Source organism: Carcharodon carcharias, chromosome 8 (assembly GCF_017639515.1).
Source record: "Carcharodon carcharias isolate sCarCar2 chromosome 8, sCarCar2.pri, whole genome shotgun sequence".
Lineage (NCBI taxonomy): Eukaryota > Metazoa > Chordata > Chondrichthyes > Lamniformes > Lamnidae > Carcharodon > Carcharodon carcharias.
Window position 1 is genome coordinate 79,025,125 of NC_054474.1, and position 9,372 is coordinate 79,034,496.

The 9,372-nt window shown below is 39.5% G+C and overlaps 1 protein-coding gene across 1 annotated transcript; it reads left to right on the plus strand.

Annotated features, from left to right (window-relative positions):
• The first annotated feature begins 4,917 nt into the window (after positions 1 to 4,917).
• nkx2.5 (NK2 homeobox 5) lies at positions 4,918 to 8,724 on the plus strand. The gene is made up of 2 exons (XM_041192925.1): positions 4,918 to 5,413; positions 7,175 to 8,724. Exons 1-2 carry the CDS (start codon positions 5,095 to 5,097, stop codon positions 7,783 to 7,785), a joined length of 930 nt encoding a protein of 309 aa, XP_041048859.1. The 5' UTR covers positions 4,918 to 5,094; the 3' UTR covers positions 7,786 to 8,724.
• Positions 8,725 to 9,372: the final 648 nt, after the last annotated feature.

The following is a 9,372-nucleotide window of genomic DNA, read 5'->3' on the forward strand; positions in this document are numbered from 1 at the left end:
AAACCAGGAAAGAACAGGTTATATACTGAAAAGACAGAAAATTGGGTCTTCTTACTGGTCAGTTTAAGGAATGGGCTAGCAAAAACCTTCAAAATTCAAAGTGCTTGAAAGGATGATGAATGGGAATTCACGTGTGGTAAATAGGTATTGATGATGCATCCATTTACAGTTATCACCGGAATAATGAAGGGAGAAGATGCAGGACATCTTGTTCGTAAAAACTTACTGGAGCATGAAATGCTTAAGCACTAGTAGTCATTGAGTGTGAGACTACATTTAAAAGGAGTTTGAGTAGTAAAAAGTAAAGGACATTTAGATAGAGCTTTTCATGGTCCCGGGATCTCACAAAGCGCTTTACAGACAATGAAGTTATAACGTAGGAAACATTATCCAATTTCTGCACAGCATGATCCCACAAGTAATAAAGAGATGAGTATATCATTCGTTTTTATTTATGTTTGTTGACGGATAAACTTTGTTTAAAACTTGGGGGTGGCGGGGGAGGGGAGGGGGGAACTGAACTCTCCTGCTCTTCTTGAACCAGTGTTGTGAGATCTTTTACAGTCAGGCGGGAGAACAGATGTGGCCTCGCTTTAATTCCCGGTGGGAAAGATGGCAACTTTAACAGTGCAGCCGCGAGTATGCCTTTAAATTTCTGCAGTGGGACTTGAGCCAACAACGTTTTGTTTCAGAGGTGGGAGTGCGACCAGGGGGCCAAGGTTGACAAAATTAGAATGGAATTTAATCTTGAAAGGGAAGGAAATAAGAGGATACTGGGAAAGAGCGGGGAAATGAAATTAATTAGCTTCAGTTGAATAATTAGCACCAATACAATGGGTTCAATGACTCCCTTCCCTGCTGCAATTTCTATGACATATGATTCTTCAGCAAGTGTTAGGGAAAAAGTGCTCATCCTCCCCCCACATCCCCAAATCGCCTTGTGGGGGTCATACGTTGGATTTCTGCATAACCATAACATATCAGAGATAGATTTCGAACAATAAATGCCATACTTTGTTTCTGACTATGCTCTTAAAGCCCCACCGGTCAACCACATCTAATACATCTTTTTATAATCAAATGCTGAAACGAGATGCGATTAGCACTTATTCTTGGTTGTGAAAATTACGGCTTTGCGAACAGGGACAATACCGCTAACGCTCACCATGCAGTCTGACGGAAATTGATATTTCCTAGTTTCTTCAGTTAATAATCAAAATAATGGCTAAAAAAGACGGAATTCAACGTGCTGTTTTAACCAACTTTGTCAATCTTGGAAATCCTCTGATTGTGTCAAGCATTGTTCGTACGTTTGTTGCTGTCTGCCGTGGGTCCACGAATGAATAGTCTAAGATGTGCCAATTGTTGGCGTTGTTTTTGGAAATCATAGCAGTTCGCAGTATCGGGTGTTAATAAAGATCTGTAATGAACTTCACACTTTTTAACTTAGTTACAGGCAGAATTATGATAACAATGGATGCTGGAATTCACATTGTGCACATCTTTATCAAGGATTTGTCTTACACTGATGGTCATATTGCTGAAAATGAGCATGTGCCGGGGATTCCCAGACATCAATGCAAAAAACTGTCTAAAATGGAGGGAATCCATCTGGTCAACGATGAAAGCAATTCATTTCCGCCCATAGCTTCGGTCAGCTTTGCGTCCGAAATATCGCCATGACTGTACTGAATAGTTTATCCACCTTAGTTACAATGTCAGCTGTGGCTCAGTGGGCAGCACTGTCACTTCTAAGTCACAAGATTATGTGTTCAAGGCCCCCTTCAGAGACTTGAGCACGGAAATCTCGGCTGACACTCCACTGCCGTATAGAGGCTGTTGCATTCTCGGCGTGGGGGGGGGGGTGTGGTGGCTGTTTTTCCAATGAGATATTAAACTCGGGTAGATATAAAAAATCCCATGTTACCATTTCGAAGACGGGGCGGGGAGGGCGGGGGGTGGTGGGTTATCCCCAGTGTTCTGACCAAAATTGATCCCTCAATCAACATCACAAAAGCTGTTTATCTGATCACTGTCACGTTGTTGTTTGTGGGAGCTTGCTGTGTGCTACTGTCTTTCCTACCTTACAAAAGTGACTACACTTTGAAAATACTTAATTGGCTACAGACTGAAAACATGAAAGGTGCTATGTAAATGCAATACTTTTTTTCTATTTCCGAATGGATATGAGTGTGAAAGTAACGGAATAACCGTTCTTTGACCCAGCTACAGTGACACCAGTGATGAGTGATTTTAAACTTCAGACGAATCTTTGTTCTTTCTGAATTTACAGAATTTTACAATTTAAATAATGTAAAATCCAGTATCCTTGTGATTGATACTGCAAATCACCATGAAATAGACGATCAGGAAATTGTTCCAGTTTTGTACATGTAACGGAATACTTTTGCTACACTTCAATATGTTATTTAACCAGTACAATATTAAATATAGAAAATATTAATTAGTGTCAAAAGGCAACATCTAGACGTCTTATAAACAATAAACTGGAAGAGAAAAGCTTTTGGGACTTTCAAGTGTTATAGTTTTCCAACTATACTATTTACAGGTACAACGGACTGTATTGAATTAATGTTAACTTCATGTACTCTCCACAATTCCAGACGTTGTATTGTGTATTCTCTTGCGTCATTATTCTGAGGCTAAATTCCACTTTCAGTTTTAGAATATGAATTGATTCCCGAAGGGTATCAATAAAAGCACCGAACTTGAGCTGAAAATGCCTTGGATAAAGCTGTTGGTAGATTGTCTCATGTCATTCTGTCCACCGGGCTGTAATTCTCATTGTAAGGACCGCTGTATGAAAATGCTTTCTTTGCTTTGCCACTCTTAATTAAAAATAGCGGTATCCATTTCTTACTCAGCTGAGTCAAGACGTCTGTCTCGGAGCAGTGATTTTTAAAAATAATTTATTTATAATTTCATAATTTATAATTGTTTCCAGGTGCAGTTTCGTTACATTCAATGGGATAACTAAATGCGGACATTCCAACAACGTCAAAATGACAGTTTATGTTCCATCCAACGTCGTGGGTTTTTGTTTGTTTGTTTATCTGTTAGCACGCTGTCCACTGTTTCCTCTTTACGTTTGCAGTCCTCCTAATCGTCCCTTATCCAAACTCTTTATCAGGGTTCGGCGTGTCTGAAGCTGTTGCTGGCCCTCAGTTTCCAGCTCTCAGCATGTCTCCTGAGGTGGGTTCTATTCCATCTCACACTTCAGGTGAATTCTCAGACCGCCCAGCCTTGTCCAATTGTTTAGTTGTTATCCTGTTCTCCACTTCATGAGGAATCAGCAGAAAGATCGCTTGTGCTCGAGTGAATTTGAAGGTGACAGGCCTTTCCGCTGTTGCAAACGAGTTGGTTTAATTGTTTTCAATATTCAACATTTAAATATTGTAATTCCCATCCGTATGGAAGTCCCAGTAAATATCTATTGCTTATGATCCACCTGCCCGGTTGGTCCTGGGCCGGAGAAGTAAGAAGTAAGAAGCTCACAAAAATTGTTGGTGTTCAAATTGCAGTACTATAGGCTCCTGTTCAAACATTACTCTCTGCAAAATATTATTATTCAACATAAAATGGGCTTACCCAAGTAAATGACCTCAATTACGAGAGTAGGCTTTATAAAAGTCAGATTCACAGGAAATACATAAGAATTTGTGCGCTAAGCTTTAATGAATTATTTTTTGCCCTCCTTCAATTAGTCAGTCTAAGTATTCCACGTTCAAAATGAAGCAACAAAGAGAAAGCCCGCAGTGCAGGACAGCTCCAAGTTTAAAGAGAGTAAGAGAGAGAGAAGATAGTAATCGATAGGTGATGCAAAACGTGGGTTCAAAAAGGGTCTGAAATAAAAATAGAAAATATTGGAAAAGCTCAGCAGGTCTGGCAGCGTCTGTGAAGAGAGAAACAGAGTTAATGTTTCGAGTCCGTTTGATTTCTTCAAGCTTTTATTCGAAAGGAGTCTTGTCTAATAAAAAGCAACTTGTTGTTTATAGTAATATGAGGGCGCGGATGCACACACACAGACGCACACACACATTCACACTCACATTCACACACATTCGCACTCAAACACTCAAATTCACTCACACATTCACACTCACAAACACATATTCACACAGACAGAGGCACACTCATATTCACTCACACAGGCACACAAACTCTCACACACACAAACACACATTCACAGACAGACACATATTCACACTTACACAAACACTCATATTCACTCACAGGCACACAAACTCACAAACACACACACATTCACACTCACAAGCACATTCACACACACACGTTCACTCTCACACATATTCATTCATACTCACACAACCATGTATTCACACACATGTTCGCTCACTCTCATACACACACATATTCACACCCTCACACAGACACATGTTCACACACAATCACAAACACACTCACGCACACACACAGTCACTCATAAACACACACGCACTTTTATCAATGTGGTCTGCTTTTTTCGGGGAGACCTCGATAATCGCAGTGTATTCTGTAAAAATTAGTTTCAGTTTGCTTGTTATTTCATGAGATTACATACACTGGGTCACCGAAACTGAACAAACACACTTGGCTCAAATATATGTTTAATATTATTTTCTGTACTTTTAAAAAAATCAAACTTTCCATTGGTTAAAAAGTTTTCATTTTTGTAAGGATTTTAAAGGAAATACTGATATGAAAAAGAATCGTGTTGGTGTTAGGCCATATTAGGTGTATCAGCCGAACGCCTCGCTGTCGATGCACAGAACACAGTGCCTTAGACCAATAGCTGTTTGTATAATACGCTGGCCTCAGTGATCCAATGCCGCCACCCCCCCATCCCCCGCCCCCACCCCAGTGTACTGATGTCAGATAGCACCAGCACATCCCACTGCCAGATATTCCAGTCAAACTGCAGGGCAGATGAAAGGTACGCCACCCAACAACTAAATTGAATGATTATTAATTATTTGTTTTAGCTTATTCCGATGACCAACTATATCTCTCACTATAACCTTTCTAAGACGTCGCCTTCTGAGGTCACTTTGGATGCAATAGTTGGTTCTGAACATGTTTGCCGGCGCAGCAACTTCGACCCCATTCTCAGTGAAGGATATTTTAAATCTTCAGCACCATCCTGACATGGCGTCTCTGGGTGACTCGGCGGGGCTTGACTTGCCTCCCTCCCCTGCCTCGTGTATGCTAGCACGGGCCAAACAGCAGCACTACAGTGAAACGCAATCCCTGGCAACATACAATGAGCTTCTGCCCAAACTGAATTCCTGCAAAAATCATCCCAACTATTCAAGCAGTTCATTCGCAAATAATTATTTGGAAATCGACAGCAGAGAAGCAAAGACAAGCAGCGGTGCCACGGGAAAATCTAAGGGTAAAAAGGATTTTTACAAATATTTGAAACCCGTTCACTTCATGTACAATGTTTATACGTGCCTACAATTATTAGTTTCGCATGATATACCTGTAAGTGTCTGGCCGCTGATCTGGGTGAGACCTCCAGGTCCAAACTAATAAAATGTCTGAATAAAATGTAACTCATAACTGGAAAACGTTAAATCAGATTTAAATCAGGCAAATTAACTAAAATAAGAGTTTACAACAGAAACATTGCACAGTGGAAATATAAATCTATATAATAAATTTACATAAAAACTGCATGTGTTTATTTCTGAAGCACAGTGAGGAAATCTTCACATTTCAGATAGATATCGATTAACATCCTTTTCAAAAAATGAATTCGATTTTCATTCATCATTCAAATAACTCTCAATGATGTATTGTTATGGACAAAATAAACATTGGAGGACCAATTTCTAATTAATGTAAATATATTGATATACATATCAGTATATATTCACTGATTTGAATGCCAAATATTAAATAGTTTTGAATTTGCTGTTTTAATTATTTCAGATATTCATTGTTATTATTGCTCTTGTTTCTATGTTAGTTGCAGCTTTTAAGTACTACACAATAGACATTCGAGGACACAATCATTCATTTTGAAAGTGTGAATTGTTCCCGGCCTAATCGCTGGTTAGCGTGCAACTTCGTGCTAAAGGAGCGAAAAAAATAACATTTCGTTTTCCGGGGCTTTGTGTGGCCCTCCACTCAGTTTTTTTATTAAAAAGTAACACTAAGCTTACCAGGTTTGGATTTGCTAAATTATTTTTGTTCTAAGCATTGGAATATCTGAGTGAGGTGTTCCCGAGTTCACTGTGCTAATATTCCACTAATTAAAACTGACAGATTGTAACTGTGCTTTCTTATTAATGTATTGGAGTATTGTTTATATATCGTCGGTATATACTTCCCATTAGGAAGGCAAGAGATTTCCCAGGTTTTTAAACAGAGTTCATTTTTATATATTTATCCAAGAGGTTGAATAATCAGTTTATATGTTCCTCAGAACACAGTAGTTGAAAACATGACTATACGAATTACACATTTTACAGTCCTTTACTTCACCATCAGATTCATCCAGCCTCACCTCTAACCCGTTGGTGTGTCACGATGTTTACGCTTAAACAGTGACCTTGAAGTCTTTTCATACAGAACATTTTACGCAGAATGTCAGGAAATTCTAAAGTTGAATGGAGAAATCGTTCAATTTAGATTGCCTTATATCCTCTCATTTTTCAACGTGCTCGTGTTGACCTTGTCAAGTACCCTCCTCTGATCTTGTGTTAACGAACCATTTGGTATTGATGTCCTTGTTGAACTTCAACATTTACAGCGTTCTAATGTTTTATTTTAGAACTGAAAATCATTGAGAGCAACAGTCGTGATATGTTATACAAAACACCGGGGAAGCGCTTCACACTTAACCCATTGAAAGAGATTACCTCGAGTTTAAGTTGAAACTCTGCACCTCCAATTCCTGGGCTTTTCTGGCCTTCTGTTGCGCTGTGCAGCATAAAACTATTATGGTGCTGCCGTTGTACCTTCGTGTTCATTAAACTTCGTACAGATGTCAATGTATTGATCATACCTTTTACCTTGTTCGATTATTGATCGGAGTTGGTTCACCCTTGAGAAAGCTGATTCAACGATAGAAACGGTTTAAGCAGAAAGGTGCAGGGGAAAGGGATAAGGGTTTGGTTCTTACTAATGACCTTTCTTTGCAACTTAGAATGCCGACTGATGGAAGCTAACGTGGAGAAGGAGGGTCAGAAATCTGATGAAGCCGAGCGACCCCGTCGAAGGAGAAGGAAACCAAGAGTTCTCTTCTCCCAGGCTCAGGTCTACGAACTAGAGAGGCGGTTTAAACAGCAGAAGTACCTCTCTGCGCCCGAGAGGGACCATTTGGCAAACATACTGAAGCTCACCTCCACCCAGGTTAAAATCTGGTTCCAAAATCGCAGGTACAAATGTAAAAGGCAACGCCAGGACAAATCTCTGGAGATGGTCGGCCTCCCGCCTCCGAGAAGAATCGCGGTACCAGTTTTAGTCAGAGATGGGAAGCCGTGTCTGGGGGAGTCTTCACCTTATAATTCACCATATAACATGAACATCAGCCCTTACGCTTATGGCACTTATGCAAACTATACCAACTACAGTGGTGCAGCCACTACTGCCAACTACAGCTGTAACTATCCGAGCGTGCAAGCCGTGCCCCCTTCTACAGCGACCGGCAGCTTTATGAACATGAACTTCACTGTCAATGACTTGAACACTGCGGTACAGACTCAAATCCACCAGAACACTGGGGTTTCTACATTACATGGAATCAGAGCGTGGTAATGTTAACGTTGACACTGACTCGAGCATAGCACGGTATTCGTACTCCAGTGGCTAGTTACACAGATCATTCACTATTCGACAGAACGGCGAGGAGGTGCAGGCTTTGTCCCTGTTGCTTACATAGGTTACACAATAATAAAAAAATCATGAACAACTCGGCAATGCAACCAATTCAGAGCTAAAACAAAAGTACTATCTACAAGCCTCTCAGTGCTCTGGGAGGGGGAGTGGGCAAATAAAACATATCTTAATTTCGCCCTCTACCGAAGCTTTTATTTTGCCGTATTCAATTCTACTGAATGAATCCATTGCCATGATTAAATCTCCAAAATGCTCTTGTATATAAGTACATTGTATTTCTTCATTGACATTGTCAGAATCAAATGGCTCGACAGAAAACAAAATCGCCGATTATTGTAAAAGGAATAATGTAGTTAAAATCTCGGCCATAACCACCCGCAATTTATACGCTTTCTTCATGCAACTTTTGAATTTCGTCTTATAAAATTGCTTTGTATTTGTGACTTTCTTCCGTAGTGCAGTGTTAATATGGTAAAGGGTGGGTGGTTCATTTAAAGGACGCACAATGTATAAATAGTATTGATGACACCACTTTGTACAGAAAAAAAACCGAAATATTAGCAGCCCCGAGTTCAGAGTTAGGTACTTATAGAGCAGGTAGAATAAAACACCTTTAAATCATGCACTGGCACTGCCCATTTACTTCCTATTTTCTTTCTTTTTCATGGCATTATATAAAAATATCGCTTATCAAATTACGCCGACGTTGTTTGGAATCTTCAAATATGATGAATAATTTGTAAGCGTCGGAAGTGTAAAAAACTGCTGTTTAAACAGTAAAAAGTGTGCAATGTTGTTTTTTGCTTATTTCATTTTTTGCGAGGGTTACAAGAACACAATAAAAGCTCTATATACATACGCATGTGAATGCTGTTGGAATGAAATTAACACGGCTTTTCAGTCTTTCACCAAAACTCACTAGAATAAGCATTAAGACACAATACTGATTTGAATGCCCTTGACAATTTCGCTGACAATGTTCATTTCCTTTTTGATCTTTTTTTAAACGGACACGTTTTCAAACACACTAGTGCTGTACGTTATTTGATTTTTTTAGGGTGTAAAATAATGAATCGAACATGATATAATTCTGTCTGCTCTTCACAAAACCGTACTTCAACAATCCTTTTAGATTGTCCAGTTCTAACGGAGTACGAACATCACGGTCATTCTATGATATACAATAACTCTTGGTGCATTTACATTGTAACCCGATGCTAAATTGCATTGTAGATCCAGAATCAGATCATGATGACATGTGAGAGTCCATGGAGGACAGGAGCCTCACACCACTTTGGTTTATTACTGAAAGGTATATAATCAACAAATGCCAAAGGGATCCATCCCTTGGATCTCCTAAACATTGACACGTTTTTCGGTATTTGATTCTCTGGCTTGTAAAGCTCAGGGGTGAATTCGTTTCGTTTTTGATTTGTGCAAGTTAAATACTCAAATGCCAAAGACATTCTCTTTACAAATGCGCCTTTACAAGTGAAAACTGAAAAA